Source organism: Solanum verrucosum, unplaced genomic scaffold, assembly GCF_900185275.1.
Source record: "Solanum verrucosum unplaced genomic scaffold, falcon-dt-bn FXZP01000101.1, whole genome shotgun sequence".
NCBI classification, from domain to species: Eukaryota; Viridiplantae; Streptophyta; class Magnoliopsida; order Solanales; family Solanaceae; genus Solanum; species Solanum verrucosum.
The window spans coordinates 477,250-491,999 of record NW_026020111.1 but is presented as its reverse complement, the minus strand read 5'-3'; the positions used below and the strand labels follow the sequence as shown (position 1 = coordinate 491,999).

Sequence of the window (14,750 nt, the reverse complement as noted above, 5' to 3'; positions counted from 1 at the left end):
AATAACCGAACCAAACCAAACCAAAACCGAAAACAACCAAACCGATAAATGTATATTATATTTGGTTTGGTTTTGATAATTTTAAAACCGATTAAATTGATTTAATTTTAGTTTTGACCAATAACCGACCCAAACCAACCCGTGAACACCCCTACCTATGATAAACTCCAATTCTGGCTAGGAGCAAGTGTCGATGTTTCTTCCTTATTTAGGTTAAAAGTGGTTACTTTTGGAGCCTTGTTAATATTAATAAATTTGGTGATATGAAGTTCTGTCATGTTAATTGTTTTAACTTTTTAAAAAAAATTAAAATGAGACGTTTTTTTTTTCCTTTTTAAATGAATCATTTTTAAATTTTTTGTATATAATTAATAATAAAACCAAATAATATCAAGATCGATAATAACAAAATGAATAAATATATATTTTATTTGGTTTGATTTGATTTTATATCTCAGTTCAATTTGTTTGACCTACTTTCTTTTTATTTTTGTTTATAAAGAATGATCCTTTCTATTTTTAGTAATTTTTTAGTTTCAACTTTTCACATGACATGTTTAAGACCATAAGATATAAGGACATTTTTATACATTTGACACATTTTTAATTTAAGACCACGAGATTCAATTTTTTTTTTGTTATTTCTTTAACTCTGTGACAAGTTAAAATAAGCCAAACAAATTGAAACAAAGGGAGTAATAATTTAAAAATTGATTAAACTGATTTGGTTTTGATTTTGACCAATAACCGATCCAAATCAACCCGTGAGCAACCCTACATATATACGACATATAATACTCCCCTTCAGTCCATACACGTGAATTGTTGAGACTTTTTTCATAGTCCAAAATATGTAAATTTTTCAACGTTAAATCGGCAACGTTCATAGAGCGCACTATATGTGCTAATTACTTAATGCATCGATAGTTCAATAATCATATATCTTGTAGGTACATTGTATTTGCCTTTAGGTACACTATATCTCGTCTCTCTGTGTATATCGATTGCATCCAATATTTTAATAGCAATTTCATATATTTAACATAAAAATACATTGATATATCCAATATTACTGTGTAGGGATGGCAATGGGGCAGGACAGATGTAGAGCGGGATGAGTTTAAGACTATGCGGGGAAGAGCGGGGGCGGTTTAAGGTTGTGCGGGACGGGAGGGATGCGGGCAGGTAGAAGTGATTTTTTTAAAAAACTAATGCGGAAGGGGGGGGGGGGGGGTTGTGGGTATATGTGGTTTTATGCGGATCCAAACTTAATTTTAACTTTTACTTGTTATAAGAGTGATAGAACATTATTTATTTATTAAGATAATTTCTTTAAAGCTACTAAAATATTTAAGAGTGTAAAAAAATAAAATAAAAAATATTCAAGATAGTAAATGAAAATGGTTCAATAATAATAAAAAAAAATACATTTCTTACTTGTTTCCCAATGACCTCTAAAAAAATAAATTTTAAGTTATTATATATTAAATTAGTATAACTTATTGAAGAAAACAAATTTATTTTTATGAATTTTATTTCAGTATCAAACTTAACTAGAAAAAGAAAATATTAAAAGAATTATGCGGGGCGGGTTCATACAGGGTGAGTCTATGCGGGGCGGGTTGAAAATGAAAAAAATTAGTAGTTATGCGGAAATGGGTTAAAAAATTGGCGGGTTAAGCTCAACACACCCCGCCCCACTCCATTGCCATCCCAATTTCTGTGTATATATCTAGTATATCTGTGCATAATTATAGATATGATTGAGAAGACGCTTATATATATTCAGTGTATGTCAGGGCCGGCTCTATGTATACAAAAATAAGGCATTGGCCTTAGGCCCCCAATTTTAGGGGGCCTCAATTTTTACCAAGAATAAATTATGTGTTAATTTTTTAAAGAGAAACATTAAATATTTATGATAAAAAGTATATATTTAAAATTATTATTTTATTCTCTTCAACCCCATTCAAATAGAAGAAATCAAGAAAATATTGTTTTATTTTCTTACACTCTCTCTACTAATACTCACATTATTTTCTTTTTAACTCCTTTTACACTCTCTTCTTTAAATTGTTGATAAGTTAGAGTAATATTTTGTCAAAAATATCAATTAATAGTCGAAAAGTGTTGAACAAATTGAATTGTAAATTCTTTTTCCATTTCTTCTTAGATTTTCAAGCATTACAACAACCATAGTAAAATGTGGGGTAACCAAATTATCAACTTCATCAAAGCTATGGTTCTAACTATTATATTTATTTGAAATTTGTCAACTTATTACTTGTAGAACTATGTTAACAATTCATATAATGATTGCCCGAGTAAAATAATATTTTTCAACGTTGAATTAATAAAATCTTATTTAAAACTAATAAATGAAAAAGAAATCGAATAAATCATTTATATATAAAAATATATATTAGGTAATACTTTGCATTTAAAAATGTAAGAAAAATAAATTTTAAATAAATGCATGTGAAGTTTATTTAGATTTTAGGTCTCTAATTAAGATTTCGCTTTAGGCCTCCGATTATGTTGAGCCGCCCCTGGTGTATGTATGCATAAAATACATCTACCTAGTATCAAATTTATGATATAATTATTTAAATACAAGTATCTGTGAATAGAGATATGTGTATAATATAATTATATTTTAAATAGGCACTTTTCAATAACAATACGAAATCAATTACATAGCAAAAAAAAAAAAGGTAGAGAGGAAGAGCGAACAAAAGAAAAAGGAGGAGAAAAAGCGATAAATTATGAAATTATTTTAACGTCCGATAAAATTTAATAAATTTGATAGAAATATTGTTCGAACTATAAATCAATTCCCTCTTGGCTTTCCAAACGTGCCCATAAATTAGTGAGGTTGAAAAGGTGGTCCCACATATGCGGTGAATAAATTAGCTAAAACCATATATAGGTAGTTGAATTTAATACTTAGAGAAAGAGGAAGAAAATTAAAGAAAAAGTGTGGTACGTGAGTAACCGACGCAACTTCACACGTGTGAGTCGGTGGCAGTTTAATTAGGTATAAGAAGATGTTGCTATAATTCCTTTTCTCAAATTAATATTTAGGAAATTTAACTTTTTACATATTTGATGGTGTAATAATTTATTTTTACAGTACAAGTAAACCTATAAAAGTATAGAAAACCACTTATAATTATGAAATTAACAATTTTATTTTCAAGTAATCTTCTTCAAAAAGTTAAAGTATACCAATATTATAAACTTTTATAAATGGTTACTGTATATTTAAATTAAACTCACATTTTTGGAAAATCGTTATAGCACTTTCTCAGACTATTTTAAGATACAAAGAAATCACACAACACACCTTGTTATTATTAGTTAGGCTTCTCCAAATAAGGAAGAGTTATCCCAACCTTTTTCTTTTTATATTTTGATTATTATTAAGGTTATCTTAAAACATATTCTATATGAAATAGATGATACTAAAAATTTTGATGTAAAATTTATATTGATATTAAATAAATTTCAATAATTAAATGGTAGATAGCCACAATGTCAAATTTAATATTATAATTAATGTCCTAACCGTTATAACCAAATGATTCCTTACCGTATGTGAATAAAGTAAAAAATATTCATTTTTGTTTATCTTCAAAATGACAGTTGGGTAGTACAAAAATTAACAAAATAAATCCTTATACAATTAGGGGTGGATTATACTCTTGTGATTATAATTCGTAGACTAATTTATCCTGTTCTTAGGTATGATAAAATAACATAAAATTTAAAATATTAATTTATCTCAAAATTAGTTATATCTACAATCAAGTAAAATATATATATGAAATACTTTTCTCTTTTGCCCTCAAAAGAATATCACATTTCTATAATTAAAATAATTTAACTTTAAAATTTCTTATTTACTCTTAATGAAATTATGTTCATACAAATGACAACGGAATATTTTAGACCACAAATTTCAGAATTCTTTATTTAATTACTAATTATCTTTAATGTTTGATTTATAAACAAAAAATTATAAGTTAGAAATTCTAACTTATGACTCATTTTAACTTAAAATTAAATGCTTATAAACACTTTTTGAATTAACCAAAACGCTCTGCTTAAAAAATATTTAACTTAAAAACGTCTGTGTCCAAACTAATAACACAACTTATTTGAAACGAGTTAAACAAATATAGTAAACCGGGTGTTAAGTCTAATGAGAAGAATGTCAAAGTTGGGCAACTACAGAGTAGCACTAGCACTTCCCGCTATCTCCTCTCTCTTATTTCTCCTATAAAAACGTTTCTTCCATTCAACCTTTTTCTCTACTCAATTTCACTCACATTTCTACAGAGAGAGCTCTGCTTTTCATCTCTCCAATGGCAATTTATTGGAGATCCTATCTTTCTCTTTCTGCATTGCTACTTGTGATGCTACTAGTCATCAATGTCACTCCCGGTCACAGGTAATTGAACCCTTTCCATTGATTCATAAGCTTATTTTTGACAATGTCGAAGCAAACAACTTGAATTTCTGAATTCGAGTGTGTTACATGAACGACTCTGTTTCTGATTAGTTCGCGTGAATAGCGAAATTATTATGATTTGCTCATTGATGTACTTTTTTTTTTCATTTTCAGTGCTGAAGAAGCAGAGCAATTCCAGAGCTTAAAGAACTTGACAATGGCGAATAGGTAGATTTTTGATATTCGTTTAACATCTCCTTATTAAATACCATTTGATTTGCTCTTCATATGATATAGCTGTGCATGTAGTATTGGTAAGTTTTAATGTGCATCCCAAAACACAATCCTGATCGTATAGATTGGATCAGGAAAAAAATTGGTTCTATAATTCTGTTAAAAAACCCCTACGATCAGTGACTCTAAATTAGAGCAAATAATTTGCCCAATAACGATTTGCTCCTTCACCGTCATATGCAGCATTGAATTTGTTAAAGAATGAAAAAAGTCTCATATTGATGGTTAATGCTAGCTTTTGGAGTGTGAGTCCGATCCAAGACATAATTTTACAGAATTCTTTTCATTTTGCCTGAAATTGGGCGTTGAATTCATTATCTATACTTTTCATTTTATATTAGCAAATCAAGGCTCAATTTCGATGGTTCTGTTCCCAACATTCAATTTTCTATTTCAAATTTGCAGTTTAAGTGAAGAAAATGTACCAAACCATGAACATGCTGTAGATGATCCAGAAAAGGTGGTTTCAATGGTAGACATGTAAGTTCTCTCTGCTTTTTCTATCATCAGAATGCTAATATTTCATCACTAGTATTAAAAAATTCCCAATGAATATTCTATATTTATTTTCCCTATTCCCTTTACCTATCTGCATTCATGTGCTTACATAAATGAACTGTACTAGAAGTAATTAACCCCTCACATGATCCATATACATCATCAACACACAAAATTAAATGCATTGCCCCAGTTACTACACCATTTACCCCTCCCCACCTACTCATTTTTTCACCAAATTCATCCCCTGTCAATTCTCTTGTTTGATTCATTACTGACAGTAAAGAATATATCGCACATGCAATGTGCCAACCGCCCTAAGTCAGCTTTTATGAGCCCGATTAATTAAACTAATCCTGTTATTAAGTTAATCAGAAAATTCAGTTTAAATATTTGCTTCGAGTTATGTGATAGGAGTACTTTATAATATAGGCAGGCATCCAATCCGGTATTAGTAGGGAACTCGAAATACCTTTTTGGAGAATTTAATCATTGATTAGCAAGGCCATGTTATGTTGTAGTATCTCCTTTTTGTTTTCACATGGTCTTTGTTGTCAGATCCGCACATTTTGCTATGTTTCATGTGTCTTTTTCTTTCATGTTATCTATGGATTATGTTGGAAGTAGCTTTACATACCAAGCACATTGTTGGTTCAGTTTTGTGTTAACTTATCTTTCAATCACCCTCTTTATCTTAAATCACAGGTCCCCTATTTGCTTCACGTGACCTGATTTAGCTAACCATTAAAGATTAGCCAAATAGTATATTGTACTTGCACTTGTATTTTGTGGCAAAGTGAATGAGCGATCAGATCTGAGCTCACACCAGTAAATCCAAAGATCCAGCAGCTGGCTGAACTGACATACACATGCCCATATAAATGACACTTGTATTTTAATAAAGATTACCCTACCGACATTATAGATGCATTTATCAGCCCACCTTATAGATTTATTAATTGCACAAGGCAAACGGAAAGAGGTACCAGTTCCGTAATGACCGTATTCCCCATCCCCACTTGTATCACTTTAATAACTAACTACTTCACCTCAAAGGCATTACTAAATTTGTTCATATATGTCTAATCAGCCAATTTTTTTATTTTTCTCAGCGACTTGCTAACTTTAATCATGTGAACAGAGCTAAATTAAATTGTTGATTATACAGGAGCATTAGGAATAGTACAGAGAGGAGGAAATTGGGTTTTTTCTCATGTGGAACTGGAAATCCTATTGACGATTGTTGGCGTTGTGACCGTAATTGGCAACGTAACCGCAAGCGCCTAGCAGACTGTGCTATTGGTTTCGGACGTAATGCTATTGGTGGCCGTGATGGCAAGTACTATGTTGTCACTGACCCAAATGATGACGACCCTGTAAATCCCAGACCTGGAACACTTCGTCATGCTGTAATTCAGGACAGACCGTTGTGGATAGTGTTTAAACGGGATATGGTTATTACACTTAAACAAGAGCTAATTATGAATAGTTTCAAGACAATTGATGGACGTGGTGTCAATGTTCATATTGCCAATGGGGCTTGTATTACTGTCCAATTTGTTACTAATATTATTATACATGGCATCAATATTCATGATTGTAAGCCAACTGGTAACGCCATGGTACGTAGTTCACCGAGTCACTTTGGATGGAGGACAATTGCTGATGGAGATGGCATTTCCATTTTTGGGTCTAGCCATATTTGGGTTGATCACAACTCTCTTGCCAACTGTGCTGATGGCCTAATCGATGCTATCATGGGATCCACTGCAATTACCATCTCCAACAATTATTTTACACACCATAATGAGGTGATGTTATTAGGCCACAGCGACTCCTATGTTAGAGATAAGATTATGCAGGTGACTATTGCTTACAACCATTTTGGTGAGGGTCTCATTCAGAGAATGCCAAGGTAATGTTTGTTTTGTTCCACTTTTTAACATTTTTGTTCTCTGTAAATTCTTGTGCTAAAAAGGATTACCAATTGATTGATATGCAGGTGTAGACATGGTTATTTTCATGTGGTGAACAATGACTATACACATTGGGAGATGTATGCCATTGGTGGCAGCGCTTCTCCTACGATTAACAGCCAAGGCAACAGATATCTCGCCCCGGCCAACCCTTTTGCCAAACAGGTTAATTTCAGTCTTTTGCTTCTTCTCTTTTTGGGGGTAATTAGTTAATTAAGTATAACACTAATGACTAAGGTTAATCTGTTGCTAAGTTTGGTGGAACTCATACTATGGACTATAAATCGGAGCTTTAAATGATTCATTTTGGACTCTAAAGCAAGGACTTTTTGGTTGGCAGGTGACACATAGAGTGGAGCAATCAGATGTGTGGAAGCATTGGAACTGGAGATCAGAGGGAGACCTTATGCTTAATGGAGCCTTCTTTACGCCATCTGGACATGGCGCTGCAGCCAGCTATGCTAGGGCTTCAAGCTTAGCAGCAAAGGCCTCTTCCCTGGTTGGCACTCTTACTTCAAATGCTGGTGCACTTTCATGTCGCAGGGGCTACCAATGTTAATGTCTAATACATTGACACAACCACACATTACCTTTACCTGTCCGGTGAAATTGTCGTGTAATCTAGCCAATTTTATACCTTCTTTACCTTGCATCCCTTCCTAAACGCCTCACCAGCAAGATACATATGTTTCTTTTATACATTAAAATGATTCGAACCCCTCTTGTCTAGTGTTCCATCTGTCTAATGTAGCAACACTCAACCCCGCCCTGCCTCAACGAGAAAATTTTAACTCAGAGGATCTGTGGAGCAGGTGTTGAAGTGTTGTACCCTACACATCATATTTCTCCTTAGTCATTCCCTTTCTCTTCTACCACGTTTGCTTAAAATCTTGATCACCTTCTACTTGTCTTGCTTACGGTTGATAGGAGCATTCAGAAACATAGTACCAAAGAGATTGCAGAAAACATGCACAATAAAAAAAAAGACAATGAAAGCTGATTTTTCTGGTTTATTGTTAAACATGTTTAGCATTAAGTGTTGAAACTGGCATCTTATATAATGTAATTATTATGGTTTTCCTTCATAATTCAAGTTATTTCTGCCTACTTTTTATCACTTTCCCCCTATTTAATTTTCTATAAATGTCGCTAAAAGTTGAATTATTATGATGGCAATTACAGTTTTGCTTCACCTTAATTATCAGTATTGCAGTAAATGAATTTTTGGAGAGGGGTAGTCATTATTTAAATTAGATTGGTTTTGACTTTTAAGGTTTAACTTATTGTACTTTTGAAATTATGAGTTCAGACTTAATGCTTGTTGAAACTTTAGTGATTTAATTTTTCACATAAATATTTAAATCGTGGGTCAAAAAATATTGGATTCTATTGAGATATTAGCACAGGGGCTGCATCCACCACGATATGGATGCCACAAGAATTGCATGTGAGATTAGGCAGGCGGTACATGCCTATTCTTTACCTACAGAACATGCCATTTTCTTGCCCATAAGTATCTTGCAGGCAGCATACAGCCATGTGAAGTACTTCACCATTCATCCCTGGATCCGGCACCAAAACAAACACTTTTTGAATTCTAAACACCAAAAGGGACCTCTTTGTAAAAACACACACCAAAACAGACAGTTCACCCATTTGAAACTTGATAATAAAGTATTCATATCAAATTGGCTTAATAATTTCTCAGTTTCACCACAACTATCTAAATGAAATGTTAATTCAAGCAATAACATTATTATCAAGGAAATTTCTAATCTAAATAAAGTAAAATCAAGTCTAGATAGACCATATTACTTCTAATTCATATTCAAGTCAAATATTTCTCGACTCTGTAGATTCGTTCAAATGGTTCGATCCTTCCCAGTAAAACGTGGTGTGTTCGATAAACTCTATGCAATTTAAACATCAATTATTATGCTTCCCTAAGGAACTAGACACTGGCGCCACAACTCCTCAAATGACAATGAAAAATACGTCACCCTGGAAGGCATCTTAAAGGAGAAGATTTGGTGTTGTGCCCACCAACATAACTTAATTTAGTCTATACACACGACATATTTTTTTTGATTTATTTTGTAGGGTTCCTTTAAGAAAAAGTGGGGATGCATTGTGGGGTCAGGGACTTTTTTATCACTTTAAAAACTTGGGGGATAAAATAGAAAAAAATTATTCTATGAGAGGCATAGATATTAGGTGGCAGATAATACTTGTGTGAGGTACTTTTGTGCTTTGACAAGTGGATTTTAGGTCCCACTTGCAAGAAAAATGGCCTAAAGGTCCGTTTTCCCCCTCTAATATCTCTCCTGCTTAGTCCAAATTTTCTTCCTATGCTTTTTAAAATTTGCTAACGTAATTTTTGTTATGTTTTTTGGCTGTTCGGTTTTGTCATTTTTAATAGAAAATATGATAATATAACAATAATATTTAATTAACAAATACAAAAAAAAACATAAAATGCACTTCTGACATTATAAAATAAAAAGATACATCAAATTAGAAAATAAATACGAAAAAATCTAATTATTATAAAGACAAACACATGAATATCAATTAAGAGTTCAGAAGATTAATATCTATCATAATCCTTTTAAAAAAATGTATTTATATAGTTCATGTGAATCAAAGTGGTGAATTGTTTACGGACAATTTAATAGTAAATAATAGAGTGAAAATTTCAATTATAATAAATTAATGTATGATCTTCTACAAGCGAACACAAGTATGCATTTTTTTTATATCTAAGTTTTCATATTTTCTAAATATCATTTATAAAATAATTTTTTAAAATAAAACATTTTATGAAATTAAGACACGAGATTTTAAAATACTAATAATTTGTAGTTTCACTTTCTTCAATTCCTTAAAACTTATCCAAAAAATTAAATTTAAATTTTTCGATACACCCACTTTGATTTTTCCTCAAATAATTGATGGGGCAGAAGATGTTATTGTTTCTCGCTTAACTAGAAGTCTCGAGTTCAAGCTTTGAGTATGATTTTTTTTTGATAAATAATATATCACTTCGAACAAAATTTTACATAATACAAATCTTAAATAGTCCTGTTTCAATTCATATATCGGATACTAAATAAAATGTCAAAAAAAAATCATACAAAAATAAAATTATCTTAAGAGTTAACAAGTACTAGTAGAAAAAAATGCAAGAAAGTGTTTAGAAGAAATAAAGAAAAAGTATTAAAAAAGGGTTAAAAATAGATGAGAAAAGGAAATGAAAGAAAGTGAAATGTGGTCCCAAAACATATACTTGGAAGCCAAACAACACCTCATACAATTGACAATAGTTGCACCTCGTACATGATAAGTTTTTTTCGATAAAATACAAGTCATTTCTTCCCAACACTTCAAATATTAAATAAATTTAATCCCTCCAAAAATAAAGTACAATCCCAATATAAAAAAAATAATATATTGGGTTATCAGAAAACCCTTTTTCGATGAAACCTCAGAACTTTATTCTTCAATGTGGCTTTTGATCTTCCATATACCAGCTTTATCGATATCGTAAACCTCCATAAAACACGCTTTCTCAAAGAACCAACCTTTCCATCTTCTATTCTTGAAACCATAAACAAACGTAAGATCCCATAATAGTTCCTGAAGATTTCAAACGAAGTGAATCAGGTCTATTTTGTTCAATTTCCTTCCCCAAGTTCAGTTGAATCTTGTTCAATCTTCTTCCTCTCATGCAAGTTTAATCGTATTTCGAGTAACTTTTAGTCCTATTTGATTTATTTTTTAATTGCGGTAGTGTAGTAAAGTTTAGATTTTTGCTTAAACTTTTGAAAATCTGACTCTTTTTAGTTTATGTGTTTGATTCGGCATCGTTAATGACGTTTTGGTTTGAATAATGCATAGACTTTTTTGAAAGTTTTATGTTAGCAATTTGAAGACTTTTATTGTATTTTGATCAATTTTAATCGATTTTAAAGTTCTATGTTAGCGATTTTACTGTTGATTTCTGTTTGAACTGCTACTTATTTTGCATATTTTTTAATGTAAGCTCTGATTTTGTTAATAGACTACTGGTCGATATTTTGATATGACAAATTTGTTTTTGCTTGTTTATAGTACAATATGGCTAAAACTAGAGGCGACATCATTAAACGATCTGGTACTAATGCTTCTAAACATAAGAAAATAAAGGCTGAAGAAGTTTCCAAAGCTTCAAAAAAGAAAAAAAAATGTTGTGGAAGAACATGAGTCAAACTCTGATTCTGATACAATGGCCGAGATTGACAACTACCAGGACAGTAGTGCCGAGTCTAGTGATGATGTTGAATCTAGTAATGATAAAAGTGACAGTGATGAGTAGTAGAGATACCCAAACTGGTGATGAGGATGAAGATTCCCTGTCTTTGCCAATTTGTGCAAGAGACATTTCTGTTAAGTTGTATGATTTAAAGACATGGATAGATGAGATAGGATCGTTTCCAACAAAAATTTCTATTAGATCAAGGATGACTATTTATCATGATTTGATAAATCTTTCAGTTTAAGAAAAAAATTATGAAGATTTTAAAGGTACTTGTTTTGGACACTTGAGGCATATTCCAGAACATTTCAAGTTCAATGGACAAATGGTTCATTATATGTTGTTGCGACATGTGAAAAGTGACAAAAAAATACATGACATTTGATTCTGTGTGAATGATAATTCTGCTTGTTTTGGCTTAAAAGAATTTACATTGATTACGGGTTGAATTGCTCAGCATATACCCCCGTGATGCAAAATTGAAAAAAGTTCTTGTAAAGGGAGAGAAATTTTACTACAAGGTGACTAAGAATAAGAACATTACTGCTACAAAGTTGATGCATTTGATCAAGGGTTCCAAGTTGAATAAGGAGCAGAAGTTGAAGTGCTCTTTTGTTTTGTTCGTTGACACAATGTTGCTTGCCCATGATCGATCTAAAATTGTGGATTCAAGCCACATTAAGATGGTGAATGATTTAGATTTCTTCACTAGTTATCCATGGGGAAAAAGAGTTTTAATTTAACATTGATGTATCTGAAGAATAAAATCAATTTGAAGAAGCAGAGTAAAGTGTTTAATGAAAGAGGAAATGCATCGTATGCTCTGTATGGATTTCCCTGGGCATTTCTTGTACTTCTTATAAAATATGTAGTTGATTTATGATAAATTCTTATATATTTGTGTAGTATTTTATAGTCTCTGTTTATTTATTTGTTCTTTTATTAATTTCAGGTTTGGATATATGAGGCTTTTCCTCATCTTGAAAAGTATGTCAAGAAGTCCTTGGATTCTCCTTTGCCCATTCCCCATTTACTTAGATGGCACACCGTAAAAAATGATAATATTATCGAAGGTGATCCATTTAAGTACAAAGGAAAAAATACAAAGGTACAAAGTTATTTATTATTATTTAGCAATATTTATAAATTGATGAATGTCATGTAATATTTGTATTTATTGTTTTTTCGTAAGTTGTGCACCCATACCTTACACCTACTGTCCGTGAGACAAAAAAGAGTTACTTGGCAACATTAAAGCCATCTATGGACAAAGTGAAGGATACAATCCTCGATGCCTTAAAGGCAAATTTGAAAGTGTGACTGTCCTTACTTCAACAGTAGAGAATGTGGAGGATGGGTATTTAAGTGATCACAATCCTAATCAACCTTGTGAGAATTCTGTACCAAGTACTTCTAAAGATGAAAATCTGTGTGAGTGTGTTGTATCCCTCGAGCAATCAATGGTGAAAATTATTGCTTATGTACGAGAGGAGAAATTGAGAAGAACTGAAAAGAACAAGAAAAAGAAAGGTAGATAAATTTATATATTATTTCTGTAAAATAATTTATTTGTATTAATGCTTAGACACTAATCTTGTAGTAGATGATGACAACTTTTCAACACCAACAGTTGATGATGAGATCCTTTCATTAGCTATAGTCGATGATGATCTTGATGCAGTTGATGAATACTTTACTGAAGAAGTTGATGAAGTCGTAGAAGAGATGAAGGAAGAGGAGATGAAAGAAGAAGAGAAAGAACAAAATGACAGAAAAAGAAGAGGAGAAGCTGGAGGAGAACGATGAAGAAAAAGAAGAGGAGAAGCTAGAAGACAAGAAAGAAGAAGAAAGTGAAGAGGAGAAGCTGGAAGAAAAGAAAAATGAAGAAAATGAAGCAAGGGGAGAAGAAGAGAGAACAACAAGAGGAGAAGATAACAGAGAATGAAGAAAAGGAAAAGTTGGAAGAAGAAGGCTTGGCAACTGATGTGGCAGAAGTGGAAAAAGAAGTTGACGTGATGGGTATTGTGACGGAGCATAATGGTGAGGTTGGTGGTGATGAATAAGATATTTGTGGTTATTGGTGTTTTAAGAGAATTTTTGAAATAGTTGGTTTTTGAAGACAATTTATTCATGTCATAGTTGAGTTTTCCCTGGTTTTGAAGACAATTGGTTTTTGAGATAGTTGGTTTTTTAAGACAATTAGTTTTTGAAATAGTTGGTCTTTAAGAACATGGTTAAAGTGGTTCGTTGTTTTGCTTTTTTTGACGAGAAAAATGTACATATGATAGTTTAACATGTTTTATTATGAATGGTTTTTAGATTTCTTATTAATCTATGTTTTAATAGTATGTGATTTTTGCTATTATTGTTGATCTATGTAGTAGTCAATTATCGACAATAAAGTTGTATGTCTAATACTATAGATTGCTATCACTGTTGATCTATAACATTATCGATAAAAAATAAAAGATATAAGAGTGCAATAAATAGAGAGAAATGCTTTATTTATTCAACACTACATTCCTGTTACACATATGTTACACATTTCCAAAAAGCAAACACAAAAAATAAACCACACAATATAGTTCTTAGGCATTTTTCTTTTTCTTCTGCCAAAATCAACCTTTCTTTGAGTTGATCTCTATCTATTTCAGCATCTTTTAGCAATACTTTCAAGTGATTCCTCTTCTCTTTGGCTTCTTTTAAGAAAGTCATTAGCAAATCCCTATTTTCTTCGGATTCCCGTAGCTTTTTTAATATTTCAAATTTGGTTACCACACAAGTGACACTTGTTATGTTGATTGTGTAACCACAACTCTTCCTCATACATCTCTAATCACCACACCCAATTTATGTGGACTCTTACATGATCATATGACTTGTTTAAACTTATTTAATTGGATAGATTTTAAAAATATAATTATAATTAATTAATTATTTTCTTTTTTAAATTCTACTAGTTTTGGTCTATATATAAGTGTCATATTCTAGTAGGTGCAGTATCGACAAAGCTTTAACATAGATATAAACCCGAATATACCTTACTAATGTCAGAGTGTAAATCTCATTGATCATACATACACCACGCACATAGAGAGGCATCGATTGTACAATGGGTCTATATATTTTGACAACCAGTAAACATTTCAATATACAAAATTTACAACGGTATTAAAAGTTCAAATTGCTACTTTTTCAACAATAACATATGATTTTTTGATAATTCTTTAAGGGG

The 14,750-nt window shown here is 31.5% G+C and overlaps 1 protein-coding gene across 2 annotated transcripts; it reads left to right on the top strand.

Annotated features, from left to right (window-relative positions):
* Positions 1 to 4,364: 4,364 nt before the first annotated feature.
* LOC125825518 (probable pectate lyase 8) lies at positions 4,365 to 7,925 on the top strand. Of its 2 annotated transcripts, none has more exons than XM_049504843.1 (6): positions 4,365 to 4,453; positions 4,628 to 4,681; positions 5,153 to 5,227; positions 6,414 to 7,160; positions 7,248 to 7,386; positions 7,562 to 7,925. In XM_049504843.1, exons 1-6 carry the CDS (start codon positions 4,368 to 4,370, stop codon positions 7,778 to 7,780), a joined length of 1,320 nt encoding a protein of 439 aa, XP_049360800.1. In that variant the 5' UTR covers positions 4,365 to 4,367; the 3' UTR covers positions 7,781 to 7,925. The 2 variants fall into 2 exon arrangements, with proteins under 2 accessions (XP_049360800.1, XP_049360801.1); XM_049504844.1 differs by having other exon boundaries at positions 4,368 to 4,453; positions 5,159 to 5,227.
* The last annotated feature ends 6,825 nt before the right edge of the window (positions 7,926 to 14,750 follow it).

Coding starts and splice junctions, on each gene's coding strand:
- LOC125825518 (XM_049504843.1), top strand. CDS start 4,368: ATGGCAATTTATTGGAGATCCTATCTTTCTCTTTCTGCATTGCTACTT. Junction 4,454..4,627: donor AATGTCACTCCCGGTCACAG/GTAATTGAACCC, acceptor TTTCATTTTCAG/TGCTGAAGAAGCAGAGCAAT. Junction 5,228..6,413: donor GTGGTTTCAATGGTAGACAT/GTAAGTTCTCTC, acceptor TTGATTATACAG/GAGCATTAGGAATAGTACAG.